Source organism: Miscanthus floridulus, chromosome 8 (assembly GCF_019320115.1).
Source record: "Miscanthus floridulus cultivar M001 chromosome 8, ASM1932011v1, whole genome shotgun sequence".
NCBI classification, from domain to species: Eukaryota; Viridiplantae; Streptophyta; class Magnoliopsida; order Poales; family Poaceae; genus Miscanthus; species Miscanthus floridulus.
Window position 1 is genome coordinate 125,635,918 of NC_089587.1, and position 22,295 is coordinate 125,658,212.

At 49.2% G+C, this 22,295-nt stretch overlaps 1 protein-coding gene across 1 annotated transcript; it reads left to right on the forward strand.

Annotated features, from left to right (window-relative positions):
* Nucleotides 1–12,992: 12,992 nt before the first annotated feature.
* Nucleotides 12,993–13,307, forward strand: LOC136469864 (uncharacterized). Its single transcript, XM_066467895.1, has one exon. It carries the CDS (start codon nucleotides 12,993–12,995, stop codon nucleotides 13,305–13,307), a length of 315 nt encoding a protein of 104 aa, XP_066323992.1.
* Nucleotides 13,308–22,295: the final 8,988 nt, after the last annotated feature.

A 22,295-nucleotide genomic window follows, 5' to 3' on the forward strand; every position in this document is an offset into this window, starting at 1 on the left:
GGAGTACCAAAAATATTAGGACTAGGAAAATATCCCACACACTTGTACATCTTGATCAAAGTGTATGACTTGCATCTCCTTGAGGTCCGGTTTTTGACTTAGCAAAATATGTGATGCAAGTATGCCTCTCTTTCATACCTACCTAAAACTTCACCAAAAAACCTCTAGTAGTAGGATGAAAATAAGGCAAAATATCAAAAGCCTTTGGAGAGGATTAAACACATTGAGCGATCGAGTGAATCATTTTTAGGAGCAACGCTAATCTTTATATTTTGCAAAAAAAAACAAACAAAACAAAACCCAAGTTTTTAAACAAGATTAGAGTAAGAGGATTTGAATCCATGTTATTCCATTATCCAATTATTCAAGATAATTTGGTAGACACTTAGAATGTTCACAGGTCCAGGTGAAGCTTGGAATAACTTGTATGTAGGTTTCATATCAAGGAGAATAAAACCATCTTAGTCCTACACTTTACTCAAGGATGAGTAAAGGTCTAAGTGCGGGGGAGCTTGTTGGCGGTTCTTAACTCATATTTTACACCGCCAACATTTGTGTAAAATTCATAAAAAACAATCAACAAAACTAGAAATAGGACTTTCAACTAATCATTTCCGCTAGTTCTAGTGAAATATTTGTTTGCAAGTAACCAATATGAAAATATGTCAAATGAACCCCAAAGTGCAACACTCACATGATTTAGCCCAAAAAGCAAAAGAAGGAGAAGAGAACATGTACCTAACACGATTGAACCGAAGGCCCCATGGGAACGCGCTCCAAGTCCAGCCAGGAGCCCACCATGCAAAGGCGGTGGTGACCGGAGCCAGTCAAGGGGCGGCTGACCCCTAGGGGTGCTCGACCCCACCCGACGCAGCTCGTCCCCTCCTTCAACTGGCGGTGGCATGGGAGCATGCAGAGGCGGTGGAGGCCAGGATTTTGCGCCAAAGATAGCTATAGCACCGCCGTACTTCCCTGTAAAATAGAGGGGGTAGAGGTCCCCTCTAAGACACACAACAAGAGAGCAAGAAGAGAAGAAGAGCTTCATTACTACCTTAGCTTTAGCTAGAATAATAGAGGGAGTAAGAGAGGGAAGAGTTGGAGAAGTGCCGGGGTTGTCGACAACCTCCCTTAGTGTACTCGCTACACTTAGCGGAAGGAGTGTTGAAGGTAACTACTCCTTCACTGTACCTGTACGACCATCTTACTACTTGGAATAAGAAGTTCGTGTTTAACTTCGGCATTGATATCTTAAGAAAGTTATTCTCATTCATTATAAACTTACAGATTCATCGTCCATCCTTATGGCGCGTACTCTTGTAGAAGGGCCGTTATAAAGACAGATAACCCTTGTGTCATGGGGTCAGAACTATAGCAAGCATAGTTGTTCGAGTTTGTGTCAGAGTACGGGTCTTCGATGGCTCGGGTGGACTCAAGAACACAAGAATCACAGAGGGGACGCAATGGTTTATCCTAGTTCAGGCTAATTGATGCCCTACCTTCAGTAGCTGATGATCCTTATACTCAAAAGCACCCAAAATTGGGGGGTTACAATAGAGTGTAGAAAGAGATTTGGTGGGGGGTTAGCTCAGTGCTAATCCTTAGCTTGCCTCGCCGCCGGTGGAGCCTTCCCCTCGTCGGAGGGGAGGAAGACAATGGGATGAGGTGGAGGAGCTCTTGGTGGCCCTCTCTATGGGTTCCCCTACCCTCAATGCTGGGTAGGAGTGGATGGAGTGGAATGGAATGATTTGTCTTGGATCGTCCTCCCCCCTCTAGGTCTGACCTTATCCCTTATATAACGAGATAGGTCGAGTACATGGCAGTTTGGGGAGATGAGTCTATGGTCTACATGCGCTAGAGTCCAGGAGGGTCTTATAGCGGTGCTCTATGGACCGTGGCAGTGTCACGGAGCCAAAGAAGCCTTGGGCGTCATCCGGCTGCTCTATTCTGACACTCTACGTGTCAGGCTATGTTGGCTTGGATTGGCCTCCCTAGGTGGACCTTCTAGAGTCTTCTTGGTGGCGAAGGAGGTTGGCTCTGGGGGCTGACACGCGGGCCTAGGAGCCACCTATTGATGGCTCTTAACACCCTCTTTTGCCATCAATAATTAGTCATGGAATGCAAAACAACAAGCATGAAATGACATTTAATGTTTAGATTTCACTTGGCTCCACATGTATTTGGAGAATTGTGCTTGCAGGGACAAAATAGGAAAAAAGGAGCAAAAACATACCTTGTAGAAGCCATCCACGTGGCCAGGAGAGGCAGGTCCCATAGGGGGTGCCACCTGGCCCCACATGGTGCCCTACCATGTCACTGATCCATGGGAGGGTGTCCTAGAGTGCTATAGAGCATTGATTCGATGTCGATTCACTCAATGGCCGAGATTCACTTCGCTTGGATTGAAGGGCCCATTGTCATACAAAGAGGGGCCTCCAACCGACTTAAGTACTGACCTTCAGTGGGAATTTTGACATGTGCTGCCTTTGTCACTACCATTGGGAGCTATCCAGGGTCATACGATGATGAGGCAGTGGAACTAAGGGCTGGGCGATGCCCCTTGAGGCCGCTCGGCGCCCAAGTTTCCTCCACCACCTTGGTGGCTACCTATAAGTACCCCCCTACCTCACTTTAGCTATAAAGAGGACTCGTGATGCTCATTTTGTAACATACAAGTGAAGAAAGAGCTCTCAAGAGAGTTGCTTAGCTTAGGATAGCTAGTCTCTAGATTAGAGAGAGAGAGAGAAGGCGAGGAGAAGCTGGAGGAGGAGTCAGGCTTGTCGGTGACCTCTTCTTCTTGTAGCTCTATGGCTCTTCTATGGTAATTCTATTCCCATTCTTGTATTAAGTTTTGTACATTTCTGTTGTTTACGGGTTTCACCACTTGGTTAGAGTGCTCTAGTCTTATTTCATCGGGATCTAAATTAGAGTAGTAAGCACATAGATTAAGCATGGTGCTTAGGCTATACCTTACCTGTGTTTGTGGCTAAGTCTCCGGATAGATAGTGGTAGGTGGTAAGTGGTGATAGCCTTGTCCATCCTATGTATTCCACCATGATAGGCTTAGTTATTAAATCATAGGGCTCGTGGCAGACCTTGTCTAGTTAATCCTCTTGGTTGGTTGGCGGATTGTGCCCCGAAGTAAACAACTGTTATTTACCATTCCTTGTTCAAGTAATAGTTATAGAATAAACCATAGTATTCCACTCCTTTCCTCCCCAACATCCATAGGAATCCATTAGTTCTAGAATTTGATCACTCCTTGTTCCCTGTTGATTCGATACCTAGGATTACTCCTTGGTGAAAAGCTACTCTGACAATCGTGCGCTTGCAGTCTTTTCTGTGTGTGCCACCCCTGGTGTCAACACCGCCTAGCTCCTAGAGGCCGTGGGAAGCTTGCCTTCTTGTGTCATGCCCCATGCGTGACCCTATCGTGGAAGTGTCTAGCAAGGCCATGCCCAGGGAGTGTGTTGGTATATATAAATGCACATAGAATAATCCACAAGAGCACGAATATTATACCGATGTAGCACTTCGCCGGAAGTATCCCAGTTTTTTTATCGAACTCAAGGAAACATGTGTGAGAATAACTAAATCTAACTTAACCCAACTTCGCAACAAGGCTTAGATAATAGGAGTGTCAAGGAGATCACAAAGGTCTTCTACTTCTAACTTCGGTAAGCTTTGTCTTCTATTGTTCAATTCTGGGGATATTACTAAAGAAAACATAGACAGAGTATGTTTTCTATAGCAACAAAATCATGCTAGGCCTACAAATGGGAGGTGGACTATAAAGAATTCAACGAGGTTATAAGAGTCACCCTCATGAGCTACCACCAATCCAAAAAGTAGGGTACATCCACGAGTAACCGAGTCTAAGCACCATGCTTACACTACGAATACTACTTTAACCCAGGAGCTACAAGGATTAAAGTACTCAAAAGAGAGTCACAAACCTGAAGAACAATATGAACAAGATGCTTACTTGAATTAGAAGTCGATTACTAGAGAATGTCAGAAGCAAGCTCAAGAAGAACTTGATCCCGCTAGGGTACAAGCCATATAGAGAGCATCAACAGGTTGGGACTCCTCCAAAACTCTTCCCTCACACTCTATCTCTCTATTTCTAATACAAGACTAGATCCTACTGAGGACTAATCTTCTCTTGATTGCTAGCTCTAATCCTGGTGGAAATAAGTATTAGGGTTTATGGCCTTCAAGTTCTCAAGATCAAATGCCTCATGCCCTGGAGAGGGGGGTACAGGTAGGTATATATAGGGGCCTTCAAGCATCCTGGACGATCAGATCAAACCGACTTAAAAGGACGACATAGATGCAAACCCTAAGGCGATAGAGAACTAACATTCAAAGGAGGAGCTGACTGGTGGGGCCCATAGGCTAGCTGGCCCCACATGTCAGTGGCCCATGCCCTGCTTCGGTGATTCATCTTCTAGAGTCTTCTAGAGTCTTCCCACATGGGTTCCGCTATGGAATTTTGTGATTTCCTTTGACGAATAGGTCCTCCTTGGCGGTTTTTCTGATTAAATCCTGCTAAAAACATAGATTCACCAAAACTCATAGAAATTGTTAGTTCAAACCCCTAAGTCTATGTTGGTGATCCATTTTAGTCATTTATGCAAGGTATATTGATGATTTGTGATGAATGTTAACTATCGTCAACAACGTGGCGTCTTGGAGCCCCCGAGCCTCGATGGCTCAGGGCTTGTCTTTTTGTGCCCAGGCCTTGGCTGGTGTTGCAAGCTAGGCGAGAGCTAAGGCCCAAGCTTGGGTGTGTCATTGATCGGGAGCCTAAAGCCCAGGCAAGCCCCTGAGCCCTATGCGGGGGCTGCATCGTGCCTAGGCTTGGCCATGTTTCTTGGTCGGAGGGTGCACGCGAGCGTACCCGATGGGTATAGCTCTCGAGCCCCCGGGTGATCCTAGAGGGGTCGGCCAAGGGGGTCTCTTCGGTTGGGAACCATTGAACCCAAGGCTTAAGATACCCATATGTTAGAATCTTGTCAGGAGCCCCCGAGCCCTTCGTGGCCTCACTTGGCCTGATTCGTGATGGCGATGAAGGGTTGAATTTGATCTTCTGGTGACCGAACTAGTTATGGTGGAGACGGTTTCTGCTATTAGGAGTGTATTGCCCTATGTGGGGCCCTTGACCTTTGTCGCACCTCGATGTCCGTCCTATCAGGGACCGACATCGAAGCCGACGAGGGTTATCGAATTAACAACTTTGAGGCCCCCAGGAGCACACGTAGCAACACCTCTTTAGGATCTTTACACTCAGTTACACACATATACCCAATACAATGCACACCGGACAACTCAGTCACATACACACTCTAGTCTCACATTTGTTCCTGAAACATTGTTTATAACAAGATAGGATTTGAGAGAATAAGATTATTACTAAATCTAGTGCTCCGAACAAATCTATCCCTACTCTAGGTTGTCACACTTGTCGCTCATCTACCCATCGAGTTACATGCAGCTCATCTTGGAGAATGCCCATTCCAAGGTCTGCTAACATTTGCATTCACCGGAGCTAGTCTCGGGAAGATGCCCTGATTACCTACAAAACAACTTAACAGTTGCACCGTGAGTACATTGCGTACCCGCAGGACTTAATTCCAACATATAATATTTGGTGGATGCATGGAGTGATTACCAGACATTTGTATGGTTGCAGAAAGCAATGATATTCATTAAGAGTATGGCATGCTATGCTCAACATTAGAATTACAATATTTATCGTTATAGCAAGAGTGCTCATAACCCATCATTCATGCTACCATGGGTATAGAAAGAAAGAACAACTGAATAGTTCTATCCTGAAGGACTCTAGGCTTTCAAGACTCTATAGAGGTATACAACTATACCCACACAGTGAAACAGGACTAACCACCATACATCGGCCCCGGTAGTATGGGTTGCCTCACATTCTCCAACCTTTCCCTAATCTGGCCTAAGTGTCACATGAAAGGTTCGACTGGGTTCCCGGTCAATGTCCCAGACATTCCCAACCGACGCCACCCCCTTGCCAGTTTCATGGATAAACAGGCCGCAACTAGTTACTTGGCTTGTCGAACCCATCCGTGACATGTGGTCTGTATGGGTGGTTACTCAGACTTACATATCCCAATACACGGTCCTTACTGCTCCATGAGCTATGTCATCTGAGATCCCACACTCATGATGATCTACCCCTCGCATGAGCAATATATCCAAGTTGTCAACAAGATTATCATATTAGGAATATTACTCCTTAGTTAGATTAGTAAGATGAGTCAAGTTGTACCCTCACTGGTTTTAGTAGTTAATTATCTAGTTGTAGCATCCTACACACATGAGTATGAGTTCCCTTCTCATGCTTGACTTCTACCATTGCCCAAGCAACTAAGCAATAAGCATTAAGCGTTCCCATTCTCGTTGTTTAGATGAGAGGCTTCTAACAGATTAACGAGTAACTCTAAGTGTTATGTGAAAGAGATCATTATCCAACTCTACATTCAATGCATAACTCATAATGAGACTTGATAAGTATCCAAAGTAGGGTTCATAGTAGTGGAGTGCCTACCTGTTAATGTTGCTTGTCCTAATGACTCCAGGCTAGCGGTGGCGACTTGCACATGATTCTCTCGATACGGGACAACCAAGCTTGAAAGGAGGGGATCCGATGATTGGAGACGATCATGTGATAGATAACAGAACTAGGAGCTCTACTTAGGACTTAGGAAGAGACATCTACTATGACCCTAGTATTGCTTTACTGATCATGGTGTATGAACTAATGGTGGTGACCTTTGGTGTACACTCGCTAACCAACCTCACACTCTCTAAGTCTGATGGACACTCCGTTCTACTAACGGACACTCCGCTATGTCAGGTGCCAAGATGGGTTGCCTCTGGTTTAGCTCTATACTGATCGGTGGACATTCTGTGGGAATCATGGAGACTTTGATGGGTTTGGGACTTAGCCATTTCTAGGGTTCACTGCTAACATCGGATGGTCTGAATACTTGACGGACACTCTAGTAAGAACTAATGACTCTCGGGTTCTCTGGTTATGAACTCCTATAATTCAGCGGACACTTCGTTAAACTAATAGACACTCTATTGTGCCTCCCCGAAGAGTATTTAGGCTGTTGATGACTCAATCTCAAGTTTGACGAACACTCCGTCCTACTGACAGACACTCCATCAATCGGGCGACAAAACCTATGCTCTTGTGTTCTTGGGTGACGGCTTGGGGATTCATGCCTAGATCTTTAGTGATGGCCTCCATGCATGTGCAAGACATCTCTAGTGTAGCTTGGGTGACTTGCTAGGCTTAGGATACTTAGGGTTATGGCTTCGGTTAGCTAGGACAGCTAAAGGCTCACTGGCCCAAGAGAAATTCCTATAATGAGGAGAGATTGGGCTGCAACGTACTTGATTCTTATCCTTGAAGTGCCTCTCATCAAGCAATCCCCACGATCAATCTAGGCAAGAGAAGAGACTTGGGTTAGGGTTTGGGGACTGATCTCAAGATGGTGAAAAGAGAGCTCTTGAGCTAACCATGGGATGAGAGATGGTTGAAGTCCATGATCTTGATCCATAGTTGCTCTTGCTATCCTTAATAAGCTAGATCCACCTTCTCTTCTCCATCCCCTCCACTGTCTCACTCTAGTTCTTGCTTTCTCCTTCTTACCCTCCATTCTAGAGAGAGAGAGGAATGAGGGAAATGGGGAGAGTAGGAGAGTGAGTGGAGTTGAGGATCAGCTACTAAGATATGTTTCCAATTCGTGCTGACATGTGGGCCATTGCATGCTAATGGATGATAGCACATTTCCCACTCCTACAGTTCCTGCATTCCTATCGGATGATCCAGTAGTTGTGGCGAACTATCCAGTATGTTACCGCTCTGTTGATTCCAAGTTTGGGAACCTGGTCTCTTCAATCTTAAAGGCCATGTTGGGGTCTATAACAACCTTGGTTATCCTTGATAATCACAATGTTAGAAGTTGGGTTCTTCGAGTGACGTTCTCCTTTGTTGGTTGTTCGGTTGACTCTGGTTGACCAGGGGTTGAGTTGAGGCGTTGCAGAGTAGTTGATGATTGAGACGATATGTCCTTTTGGTTGGAGTTGTTAGGAGCTGCTATGGAGCTCGATTGGTAGTACTCAGGTGGCCAAAAGGTGAGAGCCTATGGTATAATAGAACTTAGGTCGTTATAGCCTTAGTGTGATAGGGGCGCTTGGCTATCGAGGCCAAGTGGTAGTGGTGCTGACCCCTTCTCTATTCCCATGTTGCATAGATCTATGTCCTGAGTGAGGGTTCGGTGAACTCATCTGGGAGTTACCAACTTTAGGCCTAGGGACACCCTTCCTTTTAGTCGGGACCTATCGTGGGTCGGGTGATCGAGAGCATCTGGGCTCTAGCTTGGGGCCACCTGATCACCCGGAGCACCACACCCTTCTGGGGCCTTCGATAGCAGGCCCCAATGCTCTCAGGATGGCCTTCTAGGGCCAACCTTCTGTAGCCATAGGTCAGGATGCGGGGAGCATGCCAAGCTCCATGGAGTTGGTTGGTTTTGGGGGTGCGCCGCTTGAGCCCCCATTGATTAAGGGGTCGAGCTGCTCCATCCAGGGAGCCAGCACAACCCCTAAGGCCATTGTGAGGCCTCCTTGTCAGTGGGCATGGCAACTTCTGGGCATGTCCCATCTGCTGACACTCTCTGTAGGTGGTTTGATGGTGTCTGGGCCGTCGTGCCTGGTGGAGGAGTTAAGGCATGCACTCCCATGCCATCCCATCTTGTCTGGGAGATGGGACGTCGGGGCCATGTGGAGCAGATCTAGCGGAGGAGGAGCCACGACACTTGGTGCATATGGATCCAGGCCATTGATGGCAACTAGTGGGCCTAAGGGGAGTCGGATCCCCACAAGTCCCGCGAGGAGGCATGCATGGAGTGGGTAGCGTGCTTGATGGAAAGTGGAGCAAGGACTTGACTCGCTATCAGTGCCTTCCTAACTCTGTCTTCACTACGCGGCCACCATCACGCAACCGCCCTGAGGCGCACTGCGAGGATTGAAGGGATGTGTGGCCGATAGCCTAAGGCCTCTTTTAGCCATTGGTGGCCAATCGAAGGGCTCGGAGCCACCCCTAGCACATCGACTAGTGCTATAAAGAGGGGCCCTAGGGTTGCAGTGCCTTCTATCCCACCTCCATCTCCTTCTCTTCTTCTTAGATCTAGCTCCTGGTGGCCATGGCGATGATGAAGTGTGATGCTTCCCTCTAGGTGAGCCTAGTCCCCTCTGTTGGGCGATCACTCCCATGAGGGTGGAAGGATTCTAGCAAAGGGGTTGCCATAACTACATGAGGTGGCGAGAGTTGCTCTACAGTGCTGCGTGGGGGTGGCTCAGAGGCAATCGCTCTTGGAGGGGTGATTGGTCTAGCCTCCCTCGTGCGTGACGGACTCCACAGATTCTGCCTCATGTAGCACGGGTGTCTTCTGGCCTTCACTAGTTTCAGCCTGAAGTAGGATAGCCCCGTGTTTGTGCGCCTTCCAAGGTTTCTTGGCCTAGGAAACCTGTGGCGCGGGCAGTTCAGAGGTGAACGAGGTGAGGCCTCGCCCTATGTCCCCTTGCTGGCCCCCTAGTGCTTGCACCTGAAGAAGTTCTAGGGAGGTCGGTGTGGGGGGTATGACCCCGAATGCCCATGATAGACCACATGGGCTGTGCCCCTAGGGGCGGCTTAGCCCACAAGATGAAGCCTTGCGGGCACGATGCTGCTCGGCGTCTCCCGTAAGACACCGGGAAGATATCCTAAAGATACTACGAGATCTGTTAGGATACGTATGATCCCATGATTCCTATAATCTGTTATTACTTTTTGGTTATCTCCTAGATCTAACTGACATCTAACTGACATGTAACCCTACCCCTAAAGATACTAAGGCGGGCAGGGACCCCCTCAAAATGCATGCAATATCATACGACAGCCAATACAATCCAACAAACCACAGGACTAGGGTATTACGTCATACTGATGGCCTAAACCTATCTAACTTGTGTGTCTCTGTCGCCTTCTTGTCCTCAATTACACACATCTCTACCGATCAATCTACCTTCATGGGATACGCCTTGGAGGACTGCCAACGATATTCTATCGACAGTTGGCGCATCAGGTAGGGGAGTGTGTGTTGTTTCCATGTCGAACAAGATGGTACGTTTTGCAGGCTCTTTGTCCCTCCCACAGCCCGGCCAGATCTTCATGGTCGGATCAATCTCGTGGATCATCAACGCTGATGGAGTCAGAGAGCTCATCGAGCCGGTGCACATCAATGCTATGCCATTCACCCCAACACCTACGACTGTAGATCCAATCTCAGAACTACCTCCGAGGTCGTCTTCGCTAACAATTCGCTGCCTACTCCCCTGCTACCAAAGGAGGCAAATCAACAACGACGCTCTAATCGCATCCATTGATCAGGTTGGCTAGAAGCTCGCCGATTGCCTCACCATCACAAAATTGGCTCTGACCACTCTGGTTCAGCACTGACCACTCTCTGGTTTAGATCTATCGGAGGAAACTCCAAGGGTTACAACCCTACCCTTTGGGCTCACCAATGTCGCCACCACTTATCAAGATGCCCTAACAGGAAAATTCACCGACTAGGTTGGAGATGTCCATCCTCTCGCCAACTAGATCGCCAACCAGCTCCTGCAAGCCGTCAACATGCAACACCTCGGTCGATGCCCTAGAGCATTTGTCCAAAGCATCTTGGAAGAGAATCTGGACTTCAAGTCCTAGGGCTCTATGGAGATTATCGCTGAAACCACCGCCGAGCAACCTCCCTTCCCTCCCTTCCATGGAGGGGCAATCTGCAACATCAGCATTGATAGCCCACCATGGGAAGGGGAAACTGGGGAGAACCGCACCACCTGTGTCAATAGGAACATCAACCGTGCTCAGCGCTAAGCAAACGAGGCTGCCCTTGTGCTAGCCAAGGCTCAGCTCGACTCACAAGGAAGGTCACGCCAACTCCAATGCAACCTCGATGACGAATTTGTTCGTGTTGACGACCATGATGTCTACAAGACCCCAAACGCCAACTTGGCCATGGCCGCCAACGAGCTCGCCTGGCTCCCACAGACTTCGGAGGTCGCCACAATCTCCACCATGCTTAAAGTGGCGCACTGCTAGGTCAATGACATTCACCAGGACCAAAGGCCTTCATACTCCATGAGCTCGATTCACCGATCGGCTACGCCAAGATCCAATCACCACCCTAGCCAAAGTTGTTTCACCGACCAGCACTACGATGATGGGCAACCCCTCTAGGGGGGAGCTAGGGGCAACCGCATCAAACACCCCACCAACACAACCACGAGGTTGACCAAGACATCTGAGCGCACCTCAACAATCTCTGGGATGCGCGATGACATATCGACGAGCACCGTTTTGGTCACCATGAAGAAGTACGCTACCGTTAAGAGTACGAGCAAGAGTTTGGTAATCTAGACTCAGCCCTCTAGCCACTCAATGCTGCAGATCATGATGGTGATGATCCTGAAGGGCCCAAAGCATTCACAAGGGCACTCCAGACACTCTAGTGGCCCCATGGTTTCAAAATCACTAGGGTTGAGCTTTACGAAGGACGAATGAACCCCACATAGTGGCTACAAGCCTATGCCACTGCTGTGTGTGCCGTTGGGGGAGATACCAGCATCATGGCATCATGCTTATGCCAACTGTGATGAACTAGTTCAGAAGCCTCACCCCAGACTCCATCGGATCCTGGGAAGAGCTAAAGAAGGTTTTCACTGACAACTACATGACTACGTGTACTCGGCTAGGCACCAAGCATTATCTGAACCGCATCTACCAGAAGCCATCCGAGCCCCTTCATAGCTACATCAGACGCTTTTTCGAGATGAGGAATTCTATTCCCAACATCACAAAAGCTGAGGTCATCACTACCTTCGTCCGAGGACTCCATCACCGTGACCTCCACTCCAAGTTCAACCACAAGCCGCCCTTGGGGATTGGCGAGATGATTACGACCGCCAACTAGTACGCCGACGCCGAAGAAGCCAAAGTGTGCTTCAGCGAGGATGCAGGTGCTCATCGCCCAACTCACCATGGCAACGATCGCCCCGATGACCGACGCCATAGTGACCGCCGCTACGATGACCGTAGTCACCATCGAGACAGTGGCCATGATCGGCCAGAGGGATCCAAGTCTGGTCAATATCGCCACCGCCGACCAGACCATATCATCGTTGCTGTTGACGAACCTCACGCCAAGCGGAACTATGACGAGCAGTACAAGAAGATCCTCAATGGCCCATGCCCTCTCCACAAGAACGCCAAGCATAAGATGAAGGACTACCTCAGCTTGGCTAAGGAGTTGTAGGCCAAAAAGCCGGACGACGACAACAACGATGGAGCCAGAGGCCGCTGACCACCTAAGGGAAACAACAATGCCTTCTAGGATCACAACAAGGTGGTCGCCACCATCTTTAGGGGCCTCGCCTCTGCCGAGAGCAGAAGAGAAAGGAAGCTCACCACCCGTCGGGTGCTCACCATCAACACGGAAGATGTCGTCACCAACCCCAGTTATCGTCCCTGGTCTGAGGTCCCCATCACCTTTAGTAGGGCCGACCAGTGGGCAGACATCCCTTACATAAGCCGTTTCCCCCTCATCCTTGATGCAACCATCTAGAAAGTGCTTTTTAGAAAAGTGCTCATCGACGGTGGGAGCACTCTGAACCTCCTCTTCGTTGGAGCCCTAAAGGAGCTAGGCCTCGGGATAGGAGATCTCACACCCTCCGACTCCTCCTTTTGGGGTGTGGTACCTGGCAGGGCATCCAAACTGCTTGGAGAGATCACCGTACCAGTACAGTTCGGCATGGCTAGCAACTACCACGTCGAACAAATCAACTTCTACATCGCCGACTTCAACACCACCTACCACGCCATACTTGGTTGGCTAGCTCTGGCCAAGTTCATGGCCATACCACACTACACCTATCTGGTCCTAAAGATTCCTTCACCTGCAGGAGTCCTGGCCCTATGGGCCAACCTCTCCATCGCCTATGCCTGCGAGACAGAAAGTCTTACCCTCGCCAAAGCCACCGACCTCTCCATCCAGGTGGCCAGTGTGGTCACCAACGCCAAGACGATGCCCGCCGATGACCTAGAGATCCCATCGCTGGAGCCTCCTCGCGCCTCCACCAAGTCTAAGGAAACCAAGGAGGTTGGCCTCATCCTCAATGACCCCTCCAAGACCATGAAGATTGGGGCTCACCTCGACCCCAAATAGGAAAGGTGCTTGTCTTCTTCCTACGTGTCATCGCCGACGTGTTTGCTTGGAAACCTATAGACATACCGGGGGTACTATGGGAGAAGATCGAGCACTCCTTGAATGTCTCGCCGACCGCCAAACCGATCAAGCAGAAACTCCGACGATTCATGCCAGACAAGAAGGAGGCTATTAGGGTAGAAATAAAATGGCTCCTAGCTATCAGATTTATAAAAAAAGTGTATCATCCTGAGTGGTTAGCAAACCCTATTCTTGTTCAAAAAAAGAATAAAGAATGGAGAATGTGCGTTGATTACACTGATCTTAACAAACACTGCCCTAAAGACCCCTTCGATCTCTCTCAGATAGATGAGGTTGTAGACTCCACCATCGGCTATGAACTGCTCTCCTTCCTCAACTGTTACTCTAGCTATCATCAGATATCCCTAAAGGAAGACGACCAAGTCAAGACATCGTTCATTACGCCTTTTGATGCATACTACTATACCACCATGTCCTTCGGACTCAAGAACACTGGGTTGACCTACCAAAGGGCCATCTAGATCTGGCTTGATCAATAGATAGGCCGTAACATCGAAGCTTGCATCGATGATGTGGTCGTCAAGTCCAAGACTGCCGATAATCTCATCGCCGACCTCGAAGAAACGTTCACCAACTTGAAAAGGTATAGATGGAAGTTGAATCCTTCAAAGTGCATCTTTGGAGTTCCATCCAACATACTCTTGGGCTACATCGTCAGCGCCTGTGGCATCGAACCCAACCCCGACAAGGTCTCCACCATCACCAACATGAAACGTCCGACCTGCGTAAAGGACATACAGAAGCTTACAGGCTGCATGGCTACTCTAAGCCACTTTATATCATGCCTCGATGAAAAGGGACTACCATTCTTTAAACTCCTCAAGGCCTCCGAGTGCTTCTCTTTGTTGGAGGAGGCAGATACAGCTTTCGAGCAGCTCAAGTTGTTTTTAACGAAGCCTCCGATCATGATGGTGCCTCGACCAGATGAAACTCTACTCCACTTCTCACGTCGTTAGCACAGCTATCATCATCGAACACAAGGAGGCCAGGCACGCCTATAAGGTGCAACATCCGGTGTGGGGGGCATGACCCCTGATACCCATAATAGACCACATGGGCTGTACCCCTAGGGGCGGCCCAGCCCACAAAACGAAGCCTTGTAGGGCATGATGCTGCTCAGCGCCTCCTACAAGACACCGGGAAGATATCCTGAAGATACTACGAGATCTATTAGGTTACATATGATCCCATAATTCTTATAATCTGTTATTACTTTTGGGTTATCTCCTAGATCTAACCGACTTGTAACCCTACCCCCTAGACTATATAAGGCGGGCAGGGACCCCCTCCAAACTCATCCAATATCATACGATAGCCAATACAATCCAACAGACCACAGGAGTAGGGTATTACATCATACTAATGGCCTGAACCTATCTAACTCATGTGCCTCTGTTGCCTTCTTGTTCACGATTACATGCATCTCTGCCAATCAATCTACCTTCGTGGGATACCCCTCGGAGGACTACCGACAATATTCTGTCGACTGTTGGCGCACTAGGTAGGGGTGTGCGTGCTGTTTCTATATCGAACAAGATGGTATGTTCCGTAGGCTCTTCGTCCCTCCCACAACCCGGCTAGATCTTCATGGTCGGATCGATCTCGTGGATCATCAATGCTGATGGAGTCGGAGAGCTCATCGAGCCGGTGTAGATCGATACTGCACTGATCACCCCAACACCTACGACTATAGATCTGATCTTAGAACCACCTCCGAGGTCATCTTCATCAACTCACCGCCCGCTCCCCTGCTACCACAGGAGGTGAATCAACAACGATGATCTGATCGCATCCATCGATCGGGTCGGCAGAAGCTTGTCGATTGCCTCTCCATCACAGAATCAGCTCTGACCACTCTGGTTCAGCGCCGACCACCCTCTGATCTAGATCTATCGAAGGCTGCTTGGGAAACTCTAGGGGTCATGGCCCTACTCTTTGGGCTCACCAATGTTGCCGCCGCCTACCAAGATGCCCTAAGGGGCAAGTTCGCTGACCAGGTTGGAGATGTACGACCTACCGCCGACCAGCTCCCGCTGGCTATCAACATGCTACATGTCGGCCGATGCCCCTGAGCATCCTTCCAAACCATCCTAGAGGAGAATCTAGGCTCTGAGTCCCACGGCTCTATGGAGACTGTCGCTTAAACCTCCGCCGAACAACCTCCTCTCCCTCCCTTCCATGGAGGCGCTATCTTTAACGTTAGCGTTGATAGCCCCCCTTGGGAAGGGGAAACCGAGGAGGACTGCACCGCCCGCGTCAATAGGAACATCAACTGTGCGCAGCGCCGAGCAAATGAGGCTACCCTTGCGATGGCCAAGGCTCAGCTTGACTTGCAAGGAAGGCCATGCCAACTCCACCGCTACCTCGATGATGAATTTGTCCATGTTGATGGCCATGACATCTACAAGACACCAAGCACCAACCTAGCCGTGGCCACCAACAAGTTCACCCAACTCCCGTAGACACCAGAGGTCGCCAAGGTCATCACCATACTTAAAGTGGTGCACTGCCAGGTCAATGAGATCCACCAGGATCAGAGACCTTCATACTCCACAAGCTCAATTCGCCGATCAGCCACACCAAGATCTGATTACTGCCCAAGTTGTTTCACCGACCAGCACCGCAATAAAAGACAGCCCTCCAGGGGGGAGCTAGGGGCAATCACATCAAACACCTTTGCCAACATGACCAGGAGGTCGTCCAGGACGTTCGAGTGCATCTCAATAATCTCCAAGACGCACGACGACGTATTGACGAGTGCCGCTTCGGTCGCCATGAAGAAGAAGTATGCCGCCGTCAAGTGTACGAGCAAGAGTTTAGTAACCTGGACTCAGCTCTCGAGCTGCTCAATGCTGGCAATGCTACAGATCATGGCGTCAACAACCCTAAAGGGCCCCTAGCATTCATGAGGGCTCTCCAAACACTCAAGTGGCCCCATGGTTTCAAAATCACTAGGGTTGAGCCCTACGAGGGAAGGATGAACCCCACACAGTGGCTACAAGCTTATGCCACTGTTGTGCGTGCCGCCTAAGGAGATACCAGTGTCATGGCAAACTATCTTCCTGTCATGCTCACACCAACCGCCATGAATTGGTTCACAAGCCATGCCCTGAACTCCATCGGATCCTAGGAAGAGCTGAAAAAGGTCTTCGTCGACAACTACATGGCAACGTGTACTCGATTGGGCACCAAGTATGATTTGAATTGCATCTACCAGAAACCATCTGAGCTCCTCCATAGCTACATCAGATGCTTTTTTGAGATGAGGAATTCTATTCCCAACATCACAGAAGCTGAGGTCATCATCGCCTTTGTTCGAGGACTCCATCACTACGACCTCCACTCTAAGTTCAATCGCAAGCCACCAATGGGGATTGGCGAGATGATTACGACTGCCAACCAGTACGCTAATGCTGAGGAAGCCAAGGTATGCCTCAACGAGGATGTCGGCACTCATCGCCCAACTCGCCATAGTGACGATCGCCCCGACGACCGACGCCATAGCGATCGCCACTACGACGACTGTAGTCACCATTGGGACAGTGGCTATGATCGGCCAGAAGGATCCAAGTCTGGTCAATATCACCGCCGCCGACCAGACCACATCATCACTGCCATTGATGAACCTTGCGCCAAGCGCAACTATGACGAGCAATACAAGAAGATCCTCGATGGCCCATGCCCTCTTCATAAGAACACCAAGCATAAGATGAAGGACTGCCTCGGCTTGGTTAAGGAGTTTTAGGCTAAAAAGCCAAACGAGGACAACAACGACGGCACCAGAGGCCACCGACCACCTGAGGGCAATAACAATGCCTTCTAGGATCAAGACAAGGTGGTCACCACCATTTTGGGGGCCTCACCTCCATCGAGGGTAGAAGGGTACAGAAACTCACCGCCCGTCAGGTGCTCGCTGTCAATGCGAAAGACATCGCCACCAACCCTAGCTATCACCCCTGGTCTGAGGTCCCCATCACCTTCAGTAGGGCTAACCAGTGGGCGGACATCCCCTACATAGGGTGTTTCCCCCTCGTCCTTGATGCAACCATCTAGAAAGTGCTTTTCAGAAAAGTACTCGTCGATGGTGGGAATGCTCTGAACCTCCTCTTCGCCAGAGCCCTAAAGGAGCTAGGCCTCAGGATGATAGATCTCACACCCTCCGACTCCTCCTTCTAGGGTGTGGTATCTGGCAGGGCATCCAAACCGCTTGGAGAGATCACCCTACTAGTACAGTTCGGCACGGCAAGCAACTACCGCGTTGAGCACATCAACTTCTACGTCGCTGACTTCAACACCACCTACCACGCCATACTTGGTCGGCCAGCTCTAGCCAAGTTCATGGCTGTACCGCACTACACTTATCTGGTGCTGAAGATGCCTTTGCCTACAGGAGTCCTCGCCCTACGGGCCAACCTCTCCATCACCTATGCCTGTGAGACAGTGTCTCGCCCTCGCCAAAGTCACCGACCTCTCCATCCAGATGGCCAGTGTGGTCACCGATGCCAAGACGGTGCCCACCGATGACCTAGAGATCCCATCACTGGAGCCTCCTCGCGCCTCTACCAAGTCCAAGGAAACCAAGGAGGTTGGCCTCGTCCTGGACGACCCCTCCAAGACCGTGAAAATTGGGGCACACCTTGACCCCAAATAGGAAAGCGTGCTTGTCTCCTTCCTATGTGCCAATGTTGACATGTTTGCTTGGAAACCTCCAGACATGCCGGGGGTACCACGGGAGAAGATCGAGCACTCCTTGAATGTCTCGCCGATCGAATATGAAGCGTGTCTCCACGGACTCTGTATAGCCATTGAGCTCAGCATCAAATGCCTCATGGTATACGGGGACTCTGCGCTGGTCATCAACTAGCTCAACAAAGATTGGTCCCACTCCAGTGAAAAGATGGATGCATATTGTGCCAAAATCAGGAAGCTTGAAGGAAAATTCTATGGTATCGAGTACCAGCACATGGTACAAGATCAAAATCAGCTCACCGACAACCTATCCAAGATAGGCTCTTCTCATGCCATGATTCTACTTGGGGTCTTCGTTCAAGATCTTTTAGCGCCATCCATTAAGGAAGAGAAGGAAGTTCAAGAAATTCTCCCTGCTGAGCAGCTGGTACTTACAGTACCTTCATCGACCACCGATTGGAGGGAACAGTTCATCAAGTACCTCACCAGCGCCGAAGTACCCACCGACAAGACTGAAACCGAATGCCTAATCCATCAAAACAAGCATTATGTGATGGTGGACGGGAACTTGATGAGTAAAAGTGCCAAGGAAGGGATATTATAGAAATGCATCACCCAAGAAGAGGGAGTGAAACTACTTCTCAAAATTCACTCTGGTTCCTACGGCAACCATGCGGCCTCGAGAAACCTGGTCAGCAAAGCTTTTCAAGCTAGTTTTTACTAGCCCACGACCATCTCTGATGTAGAAGGCCTCATCCGATGTTGTGAAGGATGTCAATTCTTTTCCAAGCAAATCCACATGCCAGCACAAGAACTATAGACCATCCTAGCTTCCTGGCCTTTTGCTTGCTAGGGACTAGACATGATCAGACCTTTCAAGCCAGCACCAGGTGGATTCCGGTACATATACATCACCATCAACAAGTTCTCTAAGTGGATCGAATACAAATCGCTTGTTTCGACTACTGCAAAGAAAGCAGGCGAGCTCTTTGAAGATATCATCCATAGATTCGGTCTCTCGAACAACATTATCACTGACCTCGGAACTACATTTACTGGTCATCATTTTTGGGACTTCTGCGAAGACCGATGCATCTCCATCAAATACGTCTCCATTGCCCATCCTAGAGCCAACGGCTAGGTCAAACGGGTGAACAGCATGATCCTTGATGCCCTAAAAAGAGGCTATATAAGAAAGAAGAAAAGCATCTAGGTAGATGGCTCAAAGAGCTACCAGCTGTGGTCTAGGGACTGCATCCTCAAGCTAGTCATAGCACCGGTGTGTCTCCATATTTCTTGGTCTATGGCTCAGAAGCCATACTACCAGTGGACATTGCCTTCCAAGCACCTAGGGTGGAACATTATGATGAAGGGCAAGCCACAGCTATTCGAACAGAGGACGTCGATAGGGCCAAGGAAGAACGTCTGATCACCTGCGTCCAAACAGCCAAATACCTAGAAGGCTTGCGGAGATACTACAACTACAACATGAAAGGTCATTCATTTGCTATCGACGACCTCATTCTCTATAGAAAACAGAAAACCAAAGGGATGCACAAGCTCTCAGGGGAAGGGCCTTACATGGTCAAAGAGGTTACTCGACCAGGGTCTTATCGGCTATGTGACTTGGACGGAATCGATATCCCCAATTCATGGCACATCGAGCACCTTATATGTTTCTATCCTTGAAACACTACATATATGTATTCTCCACTCCTTGATGAATAAAGTTTTGGTCGCCATAATTTGTCGCCATTATTTCTCCGTTACGATTTAATCTCCACTTGCGTTCGCCAGCTCTAAGCTACTCCTTTAATGAACTCCAACACAACATCGCCATAAATGCTCTGCCACGTTTCTCCATATGCCCAATATGAGATCGCCATAAATGCTCCATCATGTTTCTCCATATCTCCAATATGTGATCTCCATAAACACTCCGCCATGTTTCTCCACATCTCCAAAATGTTTCTCCAATCACCGAGCATCACATATTTTGTTCTGTGCTCTATGGAGAAGACCTAGTCTCCGATCTCTCCCTACACATGCTATAGGCTCTGCGCTCTGCATTATGGGCGGTCAGCTGCAGTTCCTTGGTCACGCATGTTCCTCCTACACGTGCATGGGCTTCGCGCTCGACGTTATGGACTATGGGCTAGCCAAGGCCAAGAGCATAGTAAAGAACTAACTGCTCGGATGCCACTTATACTACGTATATCTCCAAGTTAATTTGCCAACCACTGAGCAGCATACGTTCCACTCTGTTCTCTATGGAGAAGACCCAGTCTCTGATCTCTCCCTACACGTGCTACGGGCTCCACGCTCTACGTTATGGGTGGTCAGCTGCGGTTCCTTGGTCATGCCTGTTCCTCCTACACATGCACGAGCTCTGTGCTTGACGTTATGGACTATGGGCTAGCTAAGGCCAAAGAGTTCAGTAACGAACTAACTGCTCGGATGCTACTTATACTACGTATAATTGCATTAGGGTTAACACCACAACGATTCTTCAATGAAAAACTAGCAAACTGCAAAAACATGCACATGACATTTTACAACATTTATACATATATATATAAATGATTGTATGCGCCCTTGCGCATTTCAACTACTCTCTCTAGTTATTATAGACTTCTCTCTGAGTAGATCATGGGGCTTCGCCATCACCGTCCATCTCGCCAAATAGGTCGATGTCGCCGGCCAGTTTCTTCGCCGCATCTTCCACCTCATCTTCTAGTTGCTGATGCCCCATTGCCTCTGTCCCTCTAGCGAATCCGGCCCCTATTGTTTGAAGGTCAATGGCCGGGTAGTGGGACCGAACCACCACTAGGGCGTGTGTAACAGCGATGATGGTGGTGTCATGGTTGAAGCCTTTGAAGTTCTCACATGCTACCTTGCATTTGTCGATGATGGCATCTGGGCGTGGCGGCCTACCGTTGGACTAAGGAGCCACCTCCATGTCGATGCAGTTGAGCACCGGCTTGATTATGGCTACCACGGTATCAAGCTTGTTCCTCTGGGTCCTAGCCTCCTGCCTCAGCACATCGAACTATGCCTTTGTCCTCTGATGGTAGTCTATAGGCGTCACAAGGAATTGTCAAACAAAAGATATCACTCCGACAACAACCCCGACCACGTAGTACTCACCTTTCAGCTCCTCAGCTAGCTTCTCCACCCACCCAACTGTCTTCTTCTCCTCCTCCTAGAGTTGACTGATGACTTGGTGCAACCAGCTGAGCTCTGCGTCTTACTCTACAAGCATAACGGTCATCAGCAACAATACGATTTTAGCAATGTAGAGTAATTCTGCCGATCCACCATACCTTTCTTCTGCTCAAAGACTTTTCGTAGCAGCTGGGACTTGGTCTTCAGCTGCTCAGAAGCACTCGTCTGCTACTCAGAGACGGTGGCTAGCTGCTCAGACCGGCCCCACAACTACTCAGGCATAGTCACCTGTTGCTTGGATACGACGCCCTTCTAGTACTCCAGATCTCGCGCGTTGGATTTGGCAAGATCACACTCATGCTGGGTCCCCTGGATGTTTTTCTCCATAAGTTTTAATGCCTCCTTTAGCTTATCATTCTCCTTGGTGAGGGGCTCCATCCTCTTGATCAGCTAGCGCCGTTGTTCGGTAGTCCGAGCTATGCCCTGCAAAAACAACAAGATATGAAGAACTCCAAAGCTCCAACGACAAACACGATGATTGATGATGCAACGTTAACCTTGATCTATTGCACCACCATGGAAAGGGTGGACTCCAGCCTCCTGAGCTCCTTGGTGGTATCCTCCTCCTCAACGACCACCACTTCATCACCCCACTTGCGAATGATTTGGATAGCTTGAGGTCGTGATTCTTCATGCTCAATCTCTTCCTCCTCATCCTCTTCCTCTACAGTGGGTGGCGCCACCTAGGGGCTTGGTGGCCGCACAACATGGCTGACCACGAACTCTGATGTCTCAAGGAGCATGGCCAGCTCTTTTGGCTACACCTGCCTCACCGTACCAGACTCAGGCGTGGCACCGGCATCTCCAGCATTCGCCGCTAAAGACCCAGCGGTTTTCGGCGTTGCCCCAGGCATCGCCACCGACCCATCCACCGTCGGCGCCAACCATTCGCCACCACCAAGTCCACCAGCAGTGGCGGTTGACTCCTCGGCAGGCCATTGAGCGCTCGAGGACTCTAGGACGGGATCCGCCAGCATTTTTTCCGCGCCGGGT